The 21,779-nt window shown below is 45.2% G+C and overlaps 1 protein-coding gene across 1 annotated transcript; it reads left to right on the forward strand.

The window, feature by feature from the left end:
* The first annotated feature begins 11,260 nt into the window (after positions 1 to 11,260).
* Positions 11,261 to 12,832, forward strand: LOC141147632 (E3 ubiquitin/ISG15 ligase TRIM25-like). Its single transcript, XM_073634862.1, has one exon. The coding sequence runs from the start codon at positions 11,261 to 11,263 to the stop codon at positions 12,830 to 12,832; it is 1,572 nt and encodes a 523-aa protein (XP_073490963.1).
* The last annotated feature ends 8,947 nt before the right edge of the window (positions 12,833 to 21,779 follow it).

Genomic DNA, 21,779 nt, shown 5'->3' on the forward strand with positions numbered 1-21,779 from the left:
TTCCAAAATTGTCATTTTAATGTACCCTGTATGTCATTTTTATATGTAATAAATAATTGTTATATTATTTACATTGTTTGTTATTAGTACCGAGACAGTCTATCACAATTTTTGAGTCTGGGAATAGATTTATGGCCAGCTTCAGCAACTGTCCTATTTTTCCATTCTCATTTCTTTTCGCAATAGGCTACCTGAACTATCAGAAATGGCCTTACTGTCTATTTTTCGAGGATCACCACAAATGGCTAAGAAGGGTCCAACATGCTTTATCTTTGCTGCAGCCGGGGCTATTATACCCAGACATTGGAATTCTAGTGTCATTCCCAGTATTAAAGAATGTACTAAATTATATTATGTGTATAGAGGAATTGCCAGCAAACCTACAGATTAAATACCCAAAATTCATAACTAAATGTGGGGGGGGGGGGCTTGGAAAGACTTCAGCACCTCAGATACCTTGAGAAGGTACCTGTGGTCTAGTTTCTCACCACATATGAATATAGGGAACCGTGAAGGAAGTCCGTAGCCTTTTTTCTCTTTCTTTTTTTTTCTTCTTTTTTCGCTTCCTTCTTTTCTTTCTAATTTCTCTTTTTTGTTCTTTGCTATTTATTTTATTGGTTGATAGTATAGGGATGCAAAGGTCTATGCACAAATATAAAATTGAATGACAAACAGGCTCAAACTAAGTTTTTGTTTGTTTATGAAGCCAAATGAGAATTTGTGATGTTAAATTTTTTATGTGACTAAGGGCTCATTTACACTTGCCTCGGCTTAAACACACATTAAACGGCTAGTTTACACTTGCTTCAAACAGGCTTTGTTAAAGCTCTCTGAATGCTAGTCAAAGTTCCTGTAACTAAATAACATTTTTAGCTTATAGTCCTGTTTTTACACCTTGCTTTTGCTTTGCTTCAAAAATTATACCCCATGTAGCTTCAGTGGTGCTTCAAAGCATCTTCAAAGCCTCCATAGAAGACTATGGCAAACCATACTTGAAGAACCACCGAAGTCTAATCGAAGCCCCATCAATGCCTTATCAAAGCCCCATCGAAGCCTCATCAAAGCCCCATCGAACCTCATCGAAGCAAGGTGTAAACAGGACTGTAAGCTAACCATTTTATTTAGTGACAGGAGCTTTGACTGGCGTTCAGAGAGTTTTTAACAAAGCCTGTCCAAAGCCATGTTTTGAAGCAAGTGTAAACTACTCCTAAGTGTATCATAAAAAAAATAGTCCAATAAAGCTTTGAAAACCAACCCCCACACCCAAAAAAAAAATAGTCAGTCATATTGAAATGTACTTGTTTTGCATAGATCCCAACTGACTCCTCTTTTCAAACCAAATCCCTTTGTCCCTCACTTTTCGGCTGGATATATAAAAATATCATTAGGCAATGTACAGTTTAATTGTAATAAGTGTTATCCTCCACCCAGCCTCCACATTATTGCATTTGATATTTTGAAAATCCATTATGAAGGAAGAGAAGTAGAAATAATAAGCACTAATGGACACAGCCCAATTTTTTTAACATGTTCATTCTTTGTGGTGCATGAAACTTGGGGCACATCCTTTGATTACATGCTGAAAGATGTCCTTTTTTCCCATTTCAAAATGTTGGGAGGTTTTGTAATGTTGATTGACCAAGAAAGATGTTCTAAAGGACATAATCCAATCCCAGCCAGGAAGCCTGGGTTGGGTGTTATTTTTTGAGCTATATGCCTGAAGGTGTGAATTGTTAAGTTGCAGGGGAAAGATAAAGACATCATTGTCGATTGTTTAACGAATTTAAAAAAAAAATACAATAGATAACTATTTGTATTATAAAGCTATTCTAAGGCAAAGAGGATTTTCTTAGACTAAAATGCGCGGGCTCCCATTGTATTGTTTGTATTATTTAGACTCCAGTCACCAGGTGGACAATGAGACAACCTGAGACAAAGACCTCATCTAACCACCACCCAGCTGGAGAACATCAGACGGAGTCCTTCAGAATCCATGTGGAGTAAACAAAACAGGACAATACAGACACATCAATGTTAAAAGAGGTTTTGCATATGGCTATGGTAATATAAAAAAAATGAATAATACAGAGTTACAAACTTTTGTTTCACCAATTCTGCACGATAAATTGTATCCAATGTACAGCAGTCTCTTGAATGTTTTTAAATGCCAACAAAAGAGCGCTTTTAAACTGTGTATAGTTTAGTAATACTTTAGTTGTTACCTTTGCAAAATCAAACATTTTATTATGAGTGATTTATTTTCTATTGAACATATGGTACTTTACAGTTGCATTATTTCTAAATTTATAAATCATACTATCTACCTTCCTCTTGATGATCTGAAATTGTATTACCTAAGGGTTTGCATCACTTTCATAAAGAATAGTTAAAATCTATGAACATAACTGGTTCATCCCAATCAGATTATTTACAGTGCCTTGAAAAAGTATTCATACCCCGTGAAATGTTCCACATTTTGGCATTTTACAACCAAAAACATTAAATGTATTTTATTGTGATAGACCAACACAAAGTGGCACAAAATTGTGACGTGGAAGGAAAGTGATAAATGGTTTTCAAATTTTTTTACAAATAAATATGTGAAAAGTGTGAGGTACATTTGTATTCAGCCCCCCGAGTCAATACTTTGTAGAACCACCTTTCACTTCAATTACAGCTACAAGTCTTTTTGGGGGTGTCTCTACCAGCTTTGCACATCTAGAGAGTGACATTTCTGCCCATTCTTCTTTGCAAAATATCTCAAGCTCTGTCAGATTGGATGGAGATCATCTGTGAACAGCAATTTTCAAGTCTTGCAACGGATTCTAAATTGGATTTAGGTCTGGACTTTGACTGGGCCATTCTAACACATGAATATGCTTTGATCTAAACCATTACATTGTAGCTCTGGCTGTATGTTTGGGGTCATTGTTCTGCTGGAAGGTAAACCTCCACCCCAGTCTCAAGCCTTTTGCAGACTTTAACAGGTTTTCTTCTAAGATTGCCCTGTATTTGGATCCATCCATCTTCCCATCAACTCTGACCAGCTTCCCTGTCCCTGCTGAAGAAAAGCATCCCCACAACATGATGCTGCCACCACCATGTTTCACGGTGGGGATGGTGTGTTCAGGGTGATGTGCAATGCTAGTTTTCAGCCACACACAGTATTTTTCTTTTTGGGCCAAAAAGTTGAATTTTGTTCTCTTCAGAGCACTTTCTTTCATGTTTGCTGTGTCCCCCACATGGCTTCTTGCAAACTGCAAATGGGACTTCTTATGGCTTTCTTTCAACAATGTCTTTCTTCTTGTCACTCTTCCATAAAGGGCAGATTTGTGGAGTGCACGACTAATAGTTGTCCTGTGGACAGATTCTCCCACCTGAGCTGTGAATCTCTGCAGCTCCTCCAGAGTTGCCATGGGCCTCTTGGATGCTCTCCTTGCCGGGCTTTTCAGTTTAGGTGGACGGCCATGTCTTGGTAGGTTTGCAGTTGTGTCATACTCTTTCCATTTTCGGATGATGGATTGAACAATGCTCCGTGAGATGCTCAAAGCTTGGGATATTTTTTTATAACCTAACCCTGCTTTAAACTTCTCCGCAACTTTATCCCTTACCTATCTGGTGTGTTCCTTGGCCTTCATGATGCTGTTTATTCACTAAGGTTCTCTAACCAACCTATGAGGGCTTCACAGAACAGCTATATTTATACCGAGATTAGATTACACACAGGTGGACTCTATTTACTAATTAGGTGACTTCTGAAGGCAATTAGTTTCACTAGATTTTAGTTAGGAGTATCAGAGCAAAGGGGGCTGAATACAAATGCACGCCACACATATTTTTAAAACATTTTGAAAACCATTTACCATTTTCCTTCCACTTCACAATTATGTGCCACTTTGTGTTTGTCTATCACATAAACTCCCAATAAAACACATTTACGTTTTTGGTTGTAACATGACAAAATGTGGAAAATTTCAAGGGGTATGAATACTTTTTCAAGGCACTGTATTGAATATTTGATTTAAATGCTTAGATTCCCTGAAAATCCTGAAAATCCACAAATCCAAAGTCAGGGGCACCAAGTAACATATCAAGGCAAGTATACAGTGCATTGTCAAAACGGTGACAAAAACAAAAAATCATACAGAAAAATATAACAATAGGGAGCTGGACACCAACTGCCAGGAGGCAGATATACACTGTTACCAAAAGTATTGGGACACCTGCCTTTACATGCACATGAACTTTAACCACTTCAGGTCCAGAAGTTTGTACCCCCATCTTGTCCAGGCCATTTTTTGCAATACGGCACTGTGTTACTTTAACTGACAATTGCGCAGTCGTGAGACGATGTACCCAAAAAAATGTATGCCTTTTTTCCCCACAAATAGAGCTTTCTTTTGGTGGTATTTGATCACCTTTGCGTTTTGTTTTATTTTTTTGCGCCATAAACAAAAAGTGACCAACAAATTTGAAAAAAATATATATATATTTTTAACTTTCTGCTATAAAACATACCCAGTAAAAATTCTAATTTCTTCATCAATTTAGGCCAATATGTATTCTGCTACATATTTTTGGTAAAAAAAATCCCAATAAGCGTCTACAAACTATGGGATAGATTTATGGCCTTTTTTTTTTTTTTTTTTTACTGTTTTTACTATTGATGGCAGTGATCTGCGATTTTTAGCAGGACTACGATATTCTAGCGGACAAATCTGGGGACCAGTGACACCAATGCAGTGATCAGGGCTAAAAAAATGCACTGTCACTGTATAAATGACACTGGCAGGGAAGGGGTTAACATTGGGGGCAATCAAAGGGTTAAGTGTGCTCCTAGGGAGTGCTTTCTAACTGTGGGGGAATGGATGCACTAGAGGAAAACAGTGGTCTGTGTTTCTGCTCAGCAGAAGCACAAGATCTCAATTTTCCTCTCTGGCAGAACGGGGATCTGCCTTGTTTACATAAGCAGACCTCCGTTCTGCCTCTCCTCGGAAGATCGGCGGGTCCCGGAGGCCACCATGGCCGATGGACCCGCTGATTGGCTCCCACTGTGTCTAATCACAGCGGGAGCAGCGTGCCTGTGCGCCCCAGATCTTGTGCACAAAATCACGTACAGGTATGTGATTTTGCGCAGCTAGGCCGCCCTGCCGCAGTATATATGCAGTGGGCAGTCCAGAAGCGGATAATGGCATCCCAGTCTTAGGGTTCAATATTGAGTTGGCCCACCCTTTGCAGCTATAAAAGCTTCAACTCCTCTGGGGAGGATGTCCACAAGGTTTAGGAGTGTGTCTATGGGAATGTTTGACCATTCTTTCAGAAGCGCATTTGTGAGGTCAGGCACTGAGGTTGGACGAGAAGGCTTGGCTCCCAGTCTCCACTCTGATTCATCCCAAAGGTGTTCTATCAGGTTGAGGTCAGTACGCTGTGCAGGCCAGTCAAGTTCCTCCACACCAAACTCGCTCATTCATGTCTTTATGGACTTTGCTTTGTGCACTGGTGCGTAGTCATGTTGGAACAGGAAGGGGCCATCCCCAAACTGTTCCCACAATGTTGGGAGCAGGAAATTGTCCAAAATATCTTGGTATGCTGACGCCTTAAGAGTTCCCTTCACTGGAACTAAGGGGCCAAGCCCACCCCCTGAAAAACAATCCCCCCTCCACCAAATGATTTGGACCAGTGCACAAAGCAGGCTCCATAAAGACATGGATGAGCGAGTTTGGGGTGGAGGAACTTGACTGGCCTGCATCTCAACCCGATAAAACACCTTTGGGATGAATTAGAATGGAGACTGCGAGCCAGGCCTTCTCATTCAACATCAGTGCCTGACCTCACAAATGCTCTTCTGGAAGAATGGTCAAACATTCCCATAGACACACTCCTAAACCTTGTGGACAGCCTTCCCAGAAGAGTTGAAGCTGTTATAGCTGCAAAGGGTGGGCCAACTCAATATTGAACCCTACGGACTAAGACTGGGAAGCCATTAAATTTAATGTGTGTGCAAAGGCAGGCGTCCCAATACTACGTCAAACAGTCAAAAAAAGATAGTAATAGAATGTACCATGTAATTATCAACGGGCCTATCCATATACCATCAAATGGGTGGGACTAGTGCCGCGTACACACGAGCGCACTTTACGGCTGACTTGGTCTGGCGGACTTTTCAACTGACTTTTCGACGGACTTTCCGAATGAACGGACTTGCCTACACACGATCAACCAAAGTCCGACGGATTCGTATGTGATGACGTACGACCGGACTAAAACAAGGAAATTCATAGCCAGTAGCCAATAGCTGCCCTAGCATCGGTTTTAGTCCATCGGACTAGCATAAAGACGAGCGGACTTTTCGACCGGATTCGAGTCCGTCGGAAAGATTTGAAACATGTTTAATTTCTAGGTCCATCGAACCTTTGGGAAAAAAAAGTCCGCCGGAGCCCACACACGATCGAATTGTCCGCCGGACCAAGTCTGCCATAAAGTCCGCTCGTGTGTACGCTGCATTGGAGTATGTATGTTTCTGACAAACCATATGAATAATACATCCAGCTATTCCAGCTAGTGTCCCTAAATGCACCATGTTTGTTCTTAACATCATGGATCCAGCGCTTACCCTCCACAATGTCATTTAACTCCTCCCTTCCATTCTGACATGGTGGGGCATGTAGCTTTTTCCGGTATCTAGGAATCAAGCTTTTCCCCACCTTCAGTAGATGCAGGGTTACACTATTTTTGTATGACTTAGAGGAGGGAATATCATGGAAAATACATTTTAATGGTGTACATTTAATTGGTTTAAGAGCGCTCTTCTGTATCTAGGGTGTAATTTTTCAAAAGCTCTTGATCTTGGGACAGGACTACCATGAATAAAGAAATGTGCCTTTTTTGGTTACAACCCCTCCAGCAACTAGAATATGTCCCTGGAAATATTTGCACCAAGCAGGAAGGGGTCCTATACTATTTGGCCAAGAATTTATAGGATGATTCTTTGACCTGAAAGCTTATAGATGAGACATAGGATAGCCAAATGATCTTCTGGATTTGGGGAGGTGAGTTTTTTTTTGGGGGACATTTGTAAAGTGGGCCCCAAGTAAAAGTTTATTTTTATGGGATAGAAGATATCTTGTTTCTTGGGGCATCATACCAAGAGACTCAAACCGAGAAAGGTCAGTGGATGCTCATAATTTTGGTTGCGGGAAAGCAATTCACACAGTCTATGGCCTGCCTTAGAATCACGGGACAAGCTTGGATGTGCCTCTAGCCTCCCTGGCGGTATGATTATTTCGGATTTTAGGTGCTGAAAGCGGTACAATTATTTTGCATGGAAATTTGGCGTTTTATATTGTAGGTCTGTAATTCTTAACAATAACACACTTAAATCTGTCCAGACAAGAGTCTAGTAGATATCCCGGGTATGATAAAGTTTGAAACACAAAAACATAAATTATAATATAATAAATAAAAATAAATAATTAAAAAAAATAAAAATAAATAGTAATAAAAGAAATTTCCCCACGATTCACTATCGCTCAATTCTGCAAGTGTTCTAATTTACTATCGCTGTTTTCTAGCTGGTCTAAAGCCACTTTTGACGTAAAGGGACACTTTTTGGTTGCTATGGACAATCTCCAGTTTCCAGGCAGAAAGAACAGTATATATCACATAAAACTGCATGCAGGGCATGGGTCAAAGCACTGGGGACAAAAGGATTGTGAAATGATTTCATACAGTACTGTAATCTGTAAGATTACAGTACTGTATGTGTTATGATTTTTGCATTTTTTGAATTTGTCACCAGGCTCCGCCCCCGTGCGTCGCGACGATCGCAGGGAACGGAGCCTGGCACAGAGGGGCTTCGGAGGAGGACGGAGCCCACGGACACTGCGGGGGACATCGCAGGATCCCGGGGACAAGGTAAGTAAAGCCACACCAGGATCCTGCGATGTAATCCCGAATGTGGCTCGGGGTTACCGCTAATGGTGCTGAATTTTAACCCCGAGCCACACTCGGGAAAACCGCCAGGGAGGCTACTATAATGGCGGCCCATACGGTTCTGAATTCAGGACATTGTGGCAGTGGGATATCCCCTAAAATCCCCCAATCCAGGAAGTCTACATCTGGAAGTTCCCGATTGTTCAGATGTTTAGGCAGATCATCTTTATTCCTCAGGATGGCAGACTTGCCATTTTTATTTGCTGACAACTGAAAGGGGAACCTCCAGCGATAATCTGCCTTTTCTCAAGAGGTGGTTGAACAGGTTGCCGTTGCACGAGTGTCCTCCTGGGAAATTCCACAAAGTGAGATAAATTAGTGGCATAAAAATCTAGGTGTGGTTTACCTCTCTGAGCGCAAATAACAGATTCCTTTATGGAGTATTTACAGTATGTAGCTTACAAATGACATCTCTAGGTTTGTTAACTTCTTGTGGAACCGGCAGAGGGGCTCTGTAAATAGTGGAGGGAGCAGTGGAGGGGCTATTTGGCTCGATAGTGGAGGGAGCTGAGTCGCCTAATATTTCTTGAAGGAGGCCTTGGACTGTAGGTAGTAGATCCTGTGAGGGAGTGGCTTCAGGAAAGACCCTAATGCGTATCATCTGCCTCCTGTCCCTGTTTTCATAATGGCTTCTAAGGCTAGGTTTCCAGAGCCTCTCCCATCCTCTGGAACTCGCTACCTCCACTGGTCTCGCTATTCCCTACTCTTGCTACCTTCAGGCGATCCCTGAAAACTCATCTCTTCAGGAAAGCCTATCACATCTCCAACTAATCTTCTACCACTTCCATCAGCTCATTCCCCACACTTACAACCTTTTGTACCACCTGCCCCACCCTATTAGATTGTAAGCTCTTCTGAGCAGGGCCCTCTTAATCCTCTTGTATTTTATTGTATTATAACCGTATTGACTGCTTTTTATATTGTAAAGCGCTGCGTACACTGTTGGCTCTATATAAATCCTGTATAACAATAATAATAATAGGTTTAGATGTGTATCTAAATCCACCACTCCTCTGAAAAGTGATCTATATTTGGATCACTTTTCAGAGACATTTGACAGGTGGAAAGGAGGCAATGTGATGCCTCCACACCTCCTGTTTTAACCCCGTTTTTGCTTGCAGTTGCAGGGCATTAGCAGCGGTTCACTATTTGCCTGCAAGGATCATGTACAGTGGGCTGTGTTGGATAGTTTTGGCCCAGGCACGAAGTGAAGCATTGCAACCACAGCATGTAAACAACCCCGTCTGTTACCATTGTAGCTTAAGGGGGGCTCTAAAAATGCAGCTTAACTGAGCAACCCCCAACTACAAGTCTTAACTTAGCCTAAGGCAGGCCATAGACTATGTAATATGGTGGAAGGAAAGGAAATTGCTTGATTCCCCATCAACACAGTCAGTGTTGATGGGAGAATCACTGCCGCAGCACTACTGTGTTCTGCCGATGGGGAACGTTCCCTGACGGCAGAACATAATGATCGCTGTTGCTAGCTATAGCCAGCAGTACTAATTGTTTGATAAAAACCTGACAGATCGCTTGTGTACAACCAGGGTTCCCATACCCGAATTTAAAGTTGACCAGTTCAGCAAGAACCATTTGAATTTTGATCCATGTATGGCCAGTTTGAGAGTTGCAGACGCTCCATTGTAAGTTGAGCTCATCACAAATAATCTTTGATTTGTGTTCTCTTATATTTTCACATCGCATAGTTGGCCGTGACTATCCAGTATTTTGCTCTTCAACTCTGAAATCTCCTCGTCTCATCTCTTCTACTCCTATAAGCACTCTGAACAGGTGCAATTTGATTCGGGATAATGTTGAAAATTTTATAATGCACAATCTGTGTGAGTTATTTACTAAACTGTATGTCTTCTTCAGATGCCTAAAGTTTGGAGTTTAAAAATATATTTTATTGGCTAAACTAAATTTCCAAAGCATACAAGCTTTTGGGACCTGTTAGGTCCATCCTGAGATGTGGAACCATTTTCAGAATTTGATAAAGCCAGAGGAAGGGACCTAATCAATCCCAAAATTTCGCATCTTTAACCACTTGCCGACCGCCGAACACAGATGTACGTCGGCACAATGGCACAGGCAGGGAAATGGGTGTACAGGTACGTCCCTTTCAATTTGCCCCCTTTCGCGCGCCCACCGCGGGAGCGTTCCCGCGGGTCCCGGGAGATCGATGTTCTCTAGCGGCCCACGAGTGCGAAGTGGAGAGGTAGAACGGGGAGATGCCTATGTAAACAAGACATTTCCCCGTTCTGCCTTGTGTCATGACAGAGATCCACTGCTTGCTATGATCGGGAGCAATGATCGCTGTCATGTCCTGGGTAGCCCCTCCCCCCCACTGTTAGAATCACTCCCAAGGACACACGTAACCCCTTCATCGCCCCCTAGTGGTTAACCCCTTCCCTGCCAGTGTCATTTACACAGTAATCAGTGCATTTTTATAGCACTTAATCGCTGTATAAATGACAATGGTCCCAAAATAGTGTCAAAAGTGTCCGATGTGTCCGCCATAATGTCGCAGCCACAATAAAAATCGCAGATCGCCACCATTACTAATAAAAAAAATAATTTAAAAAATGCCATAAAACTATCCTGTTTTGGAGATGCTATAACTTTTGTGCAAACCAATCGATATACGCTTATTGCGATTTTTTTTTTACCAAAAATTTGTAGAAGAATACATATCGGCCTAAACTGAGGAAAAAGTTTGTTTTTTTATATATTTTTTGGGGTATTTATTATAGCACAAAGTAAAAAATATTGCGTTTTTTTTTCAATTGTTGCTCTTTTTTTGTTTATAGCACAAAAAATAAAAACTGCAGAGGTTATCAAATACCACAAAAAGGAAGCTCTATTTGTGGGAAAAAAAGGACACCAATTTTGTTTGGGTACAACGTCGCACGACCGCGCAATTGTCAGTTAAAATGACGCAGTGCTGAATCGCAGAAAGTGCTCTGGTCAGGAAGGGGGTAAAATCTTAAAGGGCTGAAGTGGTTAAAACCTACGTTAGCCAATCAAGGGTACATTTTCTGCAATAGTCTTGTGCCATGTTAGTCATTGATTATCTATCTTCAGCAGAGAAAGGGTTACTGGGGAGGGTCTCACTTCACTAAGAGAGAAGACTTCACTTTACATAACAAAGCATCCAAACCTGCAGGTTCATCACTAGAATATAAAACCAAAGCCCCAACTCTTTCATCACCAGTGTATAAGACCGAAGTCCCAAAGCTGTATCACCAGTTATTTGTCCTTCTTCCAAATGGCATCTGCTGACCTAAGAGATGAGCTGAAGTGCCCCATCTGCCTGAATCTGTATAAGGAGCCCATATCGCTGAAGTGTGGACACAGCTTCTGCTGGAACTGTATTGTGACTGCGATGGATATACAGGAGGAGTCTGGAGTTTATTCCTGTCCGGAGTGCAGAGTGCAGTATACAGAGTATCCTACACTGGAGAAGAACAGGAAACTGTGTAACATCGTGGAGTGTTTCAGATCTGCTCACCAGGAGGAAATAGAGGTCTTGTGTACGTACTGTGATTTTCCTACACCGGCTTTTAAAACATGTCTGTTATGTGAGGCCTCATTTTGTGAAAAGCACCTAGGCAGCCACAGCAAGTCACCGGATCATATGTTAACCAAACCCACCACATCATTTGGACAGAGAAAATGCTCTGTACATCAAGAGGTGCTAAAATACTACTGTACAGAGGACAGTGCCTGTATCTGTATGTCCTGCTGGGTGGCTGGAGACCACAGAGGACACCATGTGGATCTTCTGAATGTGGCTTCTGAGAATAAGAAAAGGATTATGAGAGAATTTACAATTATATTGGACGTAAAGAGACAGGAGATCCCAATGAGAATCCAGAATCTGGAAAGACACAGGATGCAAGAGGACAGAAAACACATTTCTGTTGCCTGCAGAGTCACTGAGCTGTTTAGAGACATCAGGAAAGAGCTGAATGATGTAGAAGAGAGAGTCCTGAAGGAGCTCTCCAGACAGAAGGAGCAGATCTCCCAGGCAGTCTCTGATCTGATCCAGCAGTTGGAGCAACAGCAAAACGTGCTGTCCACAAAAATTAATCAAATGAAAGAACTGTGTAAGCTCCCAGATCCATTGACTGTTTTGAAAATGCCACCTAATGGAGATGACATTTGTTCTGGGATAGAGGGTTTAACCAAAGATGAAAGATATGTTCCATGTATAAATGAACGAATGATCTCGAAAATTCTAGACCGAGAGCTTCACAACTTTTCTAACAATTTGAAGGATCTGATGAAAAAGAGTCAATTTTCAGTGATGGAAAAATGCAATATTTTATTCGATATAAATACGGCTCATGAGAACATATTTATATCAAAGAAACACAATATAGCCACTTATCCTGCCATTGAAGAGAACAGGTCAGATGGACCAAACAGGTTTAAATCCAGCCAGGTGTTAAGTCTCCAAAGATTTACATCTGGGACACATTATTGGGAGGTGGATGTGAGTGAAGCGGAGGAATGGCTGATCGGGGTGGCCACTGACAGCATGGAGAGGAAGATCCCAGGACGTGACTTTATAATAGGATATAATGACAATTCATGGGCTCTTAGTCAAATATCTTCAAGTCTTCATGCCAGGCACAGGGACACATCTAAAAATATAGATTCCAACTCTCTTCTAAAGACTATTGGGATCTATCTGGATTATGAGGCTGGCTTTCTGTCCTTCTACCAGCTGTGTGACCCCATCAGACATCTCCACACCTTCACCACCATCTTCACTAATCCTCTCCATGCTGCTTTCTACTTGTTTCCAAATACCTCCATCAGAATTATAACTTAAATACTATAATAGAGGTAAATTGTACAATTCCATTTCTTTTTGAATATATTACTATATAATGTATTTTTTTTTGTACTATAAAATGTATTTATAGTCCTAACTTTTTTCTTTTTGCGTAGGAAAAGATTACCCATCAAATGCCATTGCTGTCTGTGTTTTAGCTAGTTAGATTCACCCTCTCTAATTGTCCTTGTTACTGAGACCTAAAATAGAACTATATGCAAAACTTTTTTTTCATTTTGGGTGCAACAAATTCTTTTTTTCCATCTATATCCCACTGGGGAGATTTCAATTCCTGTGAACTTGAAGTGAGAAAATCTCTGCAAATTATGGGAATTCCTTGGGAATTCACCTGTATAAATTGACAGGTGTTTTACCCTTCTCTATTCAATCAAAAACATCCAAAAAATTTTTCTCTATAGATATAATTTAGCATTGATTTAATTTTATTATGTTTAACCCTTCTATACTCCATTGAAAAAAAAAAAAAAAAGTTTCTTTTATAGTATCATAGTCATGAAAATTAGGGGTTGGCAAAACATACTTGATTTGATTGTAGCCGTATTGGGTTGGCAAAACAATTAAGACCGTATGTTTCCTTTATTTGGTACTTTATGATCTTGTTAGTTTTTGTACAACACTGTTGCTAATGATTATGAATGCTCTGTGTGCTTCCTCTTTGTATCAGAATTGTCTACAAATGCTGATCCTTCTGTCAATAAACTCTTTCCGAAAGAGGTGTTTGTCTTGTTATCTGTACGATGTTACCACTGTATATTCCCTTAGGGCCCTTTCACACTGGGGCGGTTTGCAGGCGCTATTGCGCTAATAATAGTGCCTGCACGCCGACCCGAAACAGCCGCTGCTGTCTCTCCAATGTGAAAGCCCCCGAAAGTCCTGCTAGCAGCATCTTCGGAGCAGTGTATATACAGCTCCTTCACTGCTCCTGCCCATTGAAATCAATGGGACAGCGCAGCTATACTGCCAGCAAAGCGCCTCTGCAGAGGCGCTTTGCAGTGGTTTTTAACCCTTTCTCGGCTGCTAGCGGGGGGTAAAACCACCCCTGCTAGCGGCTGAATACCGACGGTAAAGCGTCACTTAAAAATAGCGGTATTTTACCGCTGACTCCACCCCCGCCCCAGTGTGAAAGGGCCCTTATACAATGTAGCAGGCCTCCTATAATCTGAATAAGTGATATTGGAAGAGATATTTAGAGGCATATCACTGGCTAATATTATAATTTTTTTGGTTAAGGAATGCTTAGGACTCTGTCAGGATATTTATTTTTCTGCTTTACAGAAAGCAGTAAGACTGGATTCACACCTATGCAGTTTTAGTGCTTTCTTGCATTTTGCAGATTTGCACTGCAGTCCATTTAACATGGTTTCCTATGGAACATGTTCTGTAGTGCAAACCTGCAAAATGCAAAAAGCACCAAAAATGCCTAGGTGTGAATCCAGTCTTAGGCTGGGTTCACATATATCCAGCTGTGGTTTGCCTGCCCAGGGTCCGGTGAGCTCCTGTTCACTGGTTCAGGTGCGAATCAGGTCCAAATTTATGCCTGATTTCACACCTGAACGGGAACCAAATCACGCACTGGAACATTTGGAATGTGGACTGCGGCTGCCCTGGACATGTGTGAAACCGACTCCATTGAGAATTGGATGCGGCATGGATGGGCAAGTTTGGGGTGGAGGAACTTGAACCCAAGTCCTGACCTCAACCTGATAGAACACCCTTGGGATGAATTAGCTGTGTCCAATCACAGCGTTACCAGGAAGTGCCGGTTAGACCCCTTTCACACTGTGGGCGTTTTCCAGGCGCTACAGCGCTAAAAATAGCGCCTGCATAGCGACGGAAAAAAGTGGCTCCATTCACTCCAGTGTGAAAGCCTGAGGGCTTTCACACTGGAGCGGTGCGCTGGCAGGGCGTCACAAAAAGTCCTGCCAACAGCTTCTTTGGAGCGGTGAACTCACCGCTCCTCCACTGCTGTTCCCCATTGAAATCAATGGGGCAGCGCTGCAATACGGTGGAGTTTTGCGGGCAGATTTAACCCCTTTTCGGCCACTAGCGGGGGGTTAAAACCACCCCCCTCTAGCGGTTGAATATCGCCGTTAAAAATAGCGCCGCTTTACCGCTGACACCCTAGGCGGCTCGGTGTGAAAGGGGTCTTATCAGTACTCCTCTATTCACGCCGACAGGATGTGAGTAGAGGAGATCCAATAAGCAGCTCTCCTGTCATGGGGGGGATCTTCACTTATAATCACAGTAGTGATTTATCAGTGCAGCCCCATTAGCGATGCCTACCTGTGATGCCAATCAGTGACCATTAGTAATGCCTGTCAGTGCCTCCTCATCGGTGCCACCTATCAGTGCCCATCATTGCTGCCTTTTTTTGGAGAAAATACACTTTTTTAAATTTAAAAAATTAGACAACAGTAAAGTTAGCCCAATTTTTTCTATATTGTGAAATATAATGTTACACCGAGTAAATTGATACCCAACAAGTCATGCTTCAAAATTGCGCCCGCTTATGGAATGGCGACAAACTTTGATACTTAAAAATCTCCATAGGCAACGTTTAAAAATTTCTACAGGTTACCAATTTTGAGTAACAGAGGAGGTTTAGGGCTAGAATTATTGCTCTCATCTAACGATCGTGGCGATACCTCACTTGTGTGGTTTGAACACCGTTTTCATATGTGGGCGTGACTTACGTATGCGTTCAATTCTGTGCGCGAGCTCGGCGGGACGGGAGCTTTAAATTATTTTATTTTTTTCTTATTTGTTTAATTTTTTATTTTTCATAAAAAGTTTTTGGGTCACTTTTATTCCTATTACAATAAAAAAAATACATGACAGGACCTCTTTAACCACTTGCCGACCGGCTCACACTGATATACGTCAGCAAAGTGGCACGGGAGCACAAAACAATGTACCTGTACGTCACTCCGTCATCGGCGGCTAGCGGACTCCATGTCCACTGGTGGCCTGCGATCGTGGCACGGAGAGGCGGAACGAGGAAATGTAAACAAGGCATTTCCCTGTTCTGCCTAGCAACATGACAGGGATGGGGATCAAGTGATCGGGAGCAGTGATCTCTGTCATGTTCTAATGAGCCCATCCCCCCTACAGTGGAAACACACTTAACCCCTTGATCGCCCCCTAGTGTTTAACCCCTACCCTGCCAGTGACATTTACACAGTATTCAGTGCATTTTTATAGCACTGATCGCTGTATAAATGCCAATGGTCCCAAAATAGTGTCAAAAGTGTCCAATCTGTCCGCAATGTCACAGTGACGATAAAAAAAGATCGCCGCTATTACTAATTAAAGAAAAAAAATTATAATAACAATGCTATAAATCTATACCCTATTTTGTAGATAACTTTTGCGCAAACCAATCAATATATGCTTATTGCGATTTTTTTTTTTTTTTTTTACCAAAAATATGTAGAAGAATACATATCGGCCTAAACTGAGGAAGAAATTGTTATTTTTTTTTAGAGATTTTTTTGGGATATTTATTATAGCAAAAAGTAAAAAATATTGTTTTTTTTTTACCTTTACAGCATTACCATCAAGGAAATGCTGTGTTAAGATCACAAGGGTGGCTCCCAACTTTGTGGGAACAGTTTTGGGATGGCCCCTTCCTGTTTCATCATGGCTGCAGACCGGTGAACAGGGTCGGACTGGCCTACCGGGATACCGGGAAATCCCCCGGTGGGCCGGCTGTCTGCAGGGCCGGACTGGCCTACCGGGATACCGGGAAATCCCCCGGTGGGCCGGCTGTCTGGCTGCCCCTGATGCCGCTGTGAGGGCAGCGGCGCCTGAAAGAAACATGGCTGCGGGGCCGCCAGGCTGACAAGCAACTGCGCATGCGCTAGCGCTATTGTCGGAAGTGTGTACGGGCTTTCCCGAGCTAGCCGTGCTCGGGAAAGTCCGTACACACTCGGCAATTCTCGGAAATGCGGGCGCATGCGCAGTGACACGGTGGCGCTGAGCGGCGCCATTTTTAAAAGTACCACAGCGGCAGTGAGTACTCGTCTGGTGGCCTCTTCCTCCTACTCCCCCTGCAGCCTCTACCTCCTACTCCCCTTGCAGCCTCTGACCTCCTGCCCCCCACTGCAGCCTCTGACCTCCTGCCCCCCCTGCAGCCTCTGACCTCCTGCCCCCACTGCAGCCTCTGACCTCCTGCCCCCACTGCAGCCTCTGACCTCCTGCCCCCACTGCAGCCTCTGACCTCCTGCCCCCACTGTAGCCTCTGACCTCCTGTCCCCCTGCAGCCTCTGACCTCCTGCCCCCACTGCAGCCTCTGACCTCCTGCCCCCCCCCGCAGCCTCTGACCTCCTGCCCCCCCCCGCAGCCTCTGACCTCCTGCCCCCCCTGCAGCCTCTGACCTCCCGCCCCCCCCTGCAGCCTCTGACCTCCCGCCCCCCTGCAGCCTCTAAACCTCCTGTCCCCCCCTGCAGCCTCTGACCTCCTGTCCCCCCCCCCTGCAGCCTCTGACCTCCTGTCCCCCCCCTGCAGCCTCTAACCTCCTGCCCCCCTGCAGCCTCTGACCTCCTGCCCCCCCTGCAGCCTCTGACCTCCTGCCCCCCCTGCAGCCTCTGACCTCCTGTCCCCCCCCTGCAGCCTCTGACCTCCTGTCATCCCCCCCGCATCCTCTGACCTCCTGTCATCCCCCCCGCAGCCTCTGACCTCCTGTCATACCCCCCTGCAGCCTCTGACCTCCTGCCCCCCCTGCAGCCTCTGACCTCCTGCCCCCACTGCAGCCTCTGACCTCCTGCCCCCACTGCAGCCTCTGACCTCCTGCCCCCACTGCAGCCTCTGACCTCCTGCCCCCACTGCAGCCTCTGACCTCCTGCCCCCACTGTAGCCTCTGACCTCCTGTCCCCCTGCAGCCTCTGACCTCCTGCCCCCACTGCAGCCTCTGACCTCCTGCCCCCCCCCGCAGCCTCTGACCTCCTGCCCCCCCCCGCAGCCTCTGACCTCCTGCCCCCCCTGCAGCCTCTAAACCTCCTGTCCCCCCCTGCAGCCTCTGACCTCCTGTCCCCCCCCCCTGCAGCCTCTGACCTCCTGTCCCCCCCTGCAGCCTCTAACCTCCTGCCCCCCTGCAGCCTCTGACCTCCTGCCCCCCCTGCAGCCTCTGACCTCCTGCCCCCCCTGCAGCCTCTGACCTCCTGTCCCCCCCCTGCAGCCTCTGACCTCCTGTCATCCCCCCCGCATCCTCTGACCTCCTGTCATCCCCCCCGCAGCCTCTGACCTCCTGTCATACCCCCCTGCAGCCTCTGACCTCCTGTCATACCCCCCTGCAGCCTCTGACCTCCTGTCACCCCCCTGCAGCCTCTGACCTCCTGTCACCCCCTGCAGCCTCTGACCTCCTATCCCCCCCCTGCAGCCTCTGACCTCCTGTCATCCCCCCTTTCGCAGCCTCTGACCTCCCCTGTACCATCGACAGCCTCTGACCTCCCCTGTACCATCGACAGCCTCTGACCTCCCCTGTACCATCGGCAGCCTCTGACCTCTCCTTTACCATCGGCAGCCTCTGACCTCCCCTGGACCATCGGCAGCCTCTGACCTCCCCTGTACCATCCGCAGCTTCTGACCTCTCCTGTACCATCCGCAGCCTCTGACCTCCCCTGTACCATCCGCAGCCTCTGACCTCCCCTGTACCATCCGCAGCCTCTGACCTCCCCTGTACCATCGGCAGCCTCTGACCTCCCCTGTACCATCGGCAGCCTCTGACCTCTCCTGTACCATCCGCAGCTTCTGACCTCTCCTGTACCATCCGCAGCCTCTGACCTCCCCTGTACCATCCGCAGCCTCTGACCTCCCCTGTACCATCCGCAGCCTCTGACCTCCCCTGTACCATCCGCAGCCTCTGACCTCCCCTGTACCATCCGCAGCCTCTGACCTCCCCTGTACCATCCGCAGCCTCTGACCTCCCCTTTACCATCCGCAGCCTCTGACCTCCCCTGTACCATCCGCAGCCTCTGACCTCCCCTGTACCATCCGCAGCCTCTGACCTCCCCTGTACCATTCGCAGCCTTTGACCTCCCCTGTACCATCCGCAGCCTCTGACCTCCCCTGTACCATCCGCAGCCTCTGACCTCCCCTGTACCATCCGCAGCCTCTGACCTCCCCTGTACCATCCGCAGCCTCTGACCTCCCCTGTACCATCCGCAGCCTCTGACCCCCCCCTGTACCATCCGCAGCCTCTGACCTCCCCTGTACCATCCGCAGCCTCTGACCTCCCCTGTACCATCCGCAGCCTCTGACCTCCGCTGTACCATCCGCAGCCTCTGACCATCTCTTGTCTTTTATCACGTCTGAAGTCTGGAGTGGAGTCAAGAGTGGGAGTGCCTCAGGGATGGGGGTCATGGGAGAAGTCTGTGGACTGTGGAGAGGAAACTACGGGATAAAACCAGAGCCACCGAGCTGGAGCCGACTGACTGAGCCCTGCAAGGTGCACCTGAGAGGAGGTCAGTGACACCGCCGCCAGGCCTACCTGAGGGGGGGGGTTCAATACAATATTGTAAGGGGGCATTGATATAAAGGTTTCCCCCTTATATCAGTAAACCCCTTACCTTAGTGTTTTCTTTCTGCGGAAGGTACTCTCTGGTCACCAGAGTCCTCCCCACATTCCCAGAGTTCCCCTTTACATCATAGTCTTACAGTGCAAGGGGGAACTCTGATGTAAAGAGGAATGCAGTGGACTCTGATATAAGTGGGGTCTCTGGTCACCAGTGCCCCCCTTTTATATCAGAGTTCCCGCTTAGATCATGATCTGCAATGTTCCCCTTTATATCAGAGTTCCCTTGCACTGTAAAGGGGAATCCTCCTGATATATGGGGGAACTCTGTGTTGGGTTATATTAATCTGACTTTCATGTAAATGGAGAAATATGGTTTTTGACTTTTGTTTAACTTAACACATTGCTAATAGCAGTTTATAGCTTAAATATTGATATTTGCACTGAAAACTGCCATTTACGGCACCTTTTTTTTGCAGTGTCAATAAAAAATGTGCCAGTAAATGGCATGATTTTTGCCTTGAAAAAAATGGCTGCTGTTTGTAAAAGCCATGTCTCTCTTATCTATATATAATACACTCTTCAAATGTGCTTTAAAATGCATGGTTTTCCCTTTTGTGAACAAGAAAATAAAGACGTTATGCGGTTGGGCTGGTATAAAAATACTATGGGGCTGGTATGAAATTATTTCCAGGGCTGGTTTTTATTCCCAATCCAGCCCTGCCGGTGAAAATGGCTGCAGACCAGGAGGCACTTGACTGGCCTGCACAGAGTCCTGACCTCAACCCGATAGAACACCTTAGGGATGAATTAGAGTGGAGACTGTGAGCCAGGCCTTCTCATCCAACATCAGTGCCTGACCACTAAAATGTGCTTCTAGAACAGTGTTTCTCAACTCTAGTCCTCAAGGTGCCCCAACAGGTCATGTTTTCAGGCTTCCCATTATTTTGCACAGATGATTTGATCAGTTTCACTGCCTTAGTAATTACCACAGCTGTTTCATCTCAGGGAATTCATGAAAACATGACCTGTTGGGGCACCTTGAGGACTGGAGTTGAGAAACACTGTTCTAGAAGAATGGTCAAACAATCGTTGAGGACAGCCTTCCTGGAAGAGTTGAAGCTGTTAAGCCTCGTACACACGGTCGGATTTTCCGAAGGGAATTGTGTGATGACATGCAGTTGGTGGAAAATCCGACCGGTAGTACGCTCCATCAGACAATTGGTAGCTATACTGTAGGTGCAGCTGTGCAGGGTACACAGTACAGTAACTGGAAATACTTAAAGAGCCTTCACAAGCACCTAGCTGCAGGTAGTTATACTGTAGGTGCAACTGTGCGGGGTACACAGTACAGTAACTGGAAATACTTCAAGAGCCTACACAAGCACCTGGCTGCAGGTAGCTATACGGTAGGTGCAACTGTGTGGGGTACAGTAACTGGAAATACTTCAAAGAGCCTACACAATCACCTGGCTGCAGGTAGCTATACAGTAGGTGCAACTGAGCGGGGTACACAGTACAGTAACTGGAAAAACTTCAAAGAGCCTACACAAGCACCTGGCTACAGGTAGCGATACTGTAGTGCAACTGTGTGAGGTACACAGTACAGTAACTGGAAATACTTCAAAAGCATACACAAGCACCTGGCTGCAGGTAGCTATAATGTAGGCGCAACTGTGCGGGGTACACAGTACAGTAACTGGAAATACTTTAAGAGCCTACACAAGCACCTGGCTGCAGGTATCTATACTGTAGGTGCAACTGTGCAGGGTACACAGTACAGAAACTGGAAATACTTGAAAGACTCTACACAAGCACCTGGCTGCAGGTAGCTATAATGTAGGTGCAACTGTGGGGGGTACAGTAACTGGAAATATTCAAAGAGCCTACACAAGCACCTGGCTGCAAGTATCTATACTGTGGGTGCAACTGTGCGGGGTACACAGGACAGTAACTGGAAATACTTCAAGAGCCTACACAAGCACCTGGCTGCAGGAAGCTATACTGTAGGTGCAACTGTGTGGGGTACACAGTACAGTAACTGGAAATACTTCAAAGACCCTACACAAGCACTTTGCTGCAGGTAGCTATTCTGTAGGTGCAACTGTGCAGGGTACACAGTACAGTAACTGGAAATACTTCAAAGAGCCTACACAAGCACCTGGCTGCAGGTAGCTATACAGTAGGTGCAACTGAGCGGGGTACACAGTACAGTAACTGGAAAAACTTCAAAGAGCCTACACAAGCACCTGGCTACAGGTAGCGATACTGCAGTGCAACTGTGCGAGGTACACAGTACAGTAACTGGAAATACTTCAAGAGCATACACAAGCACCTGGCTGCAGGTAGCTATACTGTAGGTGTAACTGTGCAGGGTACAGTAACTGGAAATACTTCAAAGAGCCTACACAA

This window comes from Aquarana catesbeiana, linkage group LG06 (genome assembly GCF_042186555.1).
Source record: "Aquarana catesbeiana isolate 2022-GZ linkage group LG06, ASM4218655v1, whole genome shotgun sequence".
Lineage (NCBI taxonomy): Eukaryota > Metazoa > Chordata > Amphibia > Anura > Ranidae > Aquarana > Aquarana catesbeiana.

Coding starts and splice junctions, on each gene's coding strand:
- LOC141147632 (XM_073634862.1), top strand. CDS start 11,261: ATGGCATCTGCTGACCTAAGAGATGAGCTGAAGTGCCCCATCTGCCTG.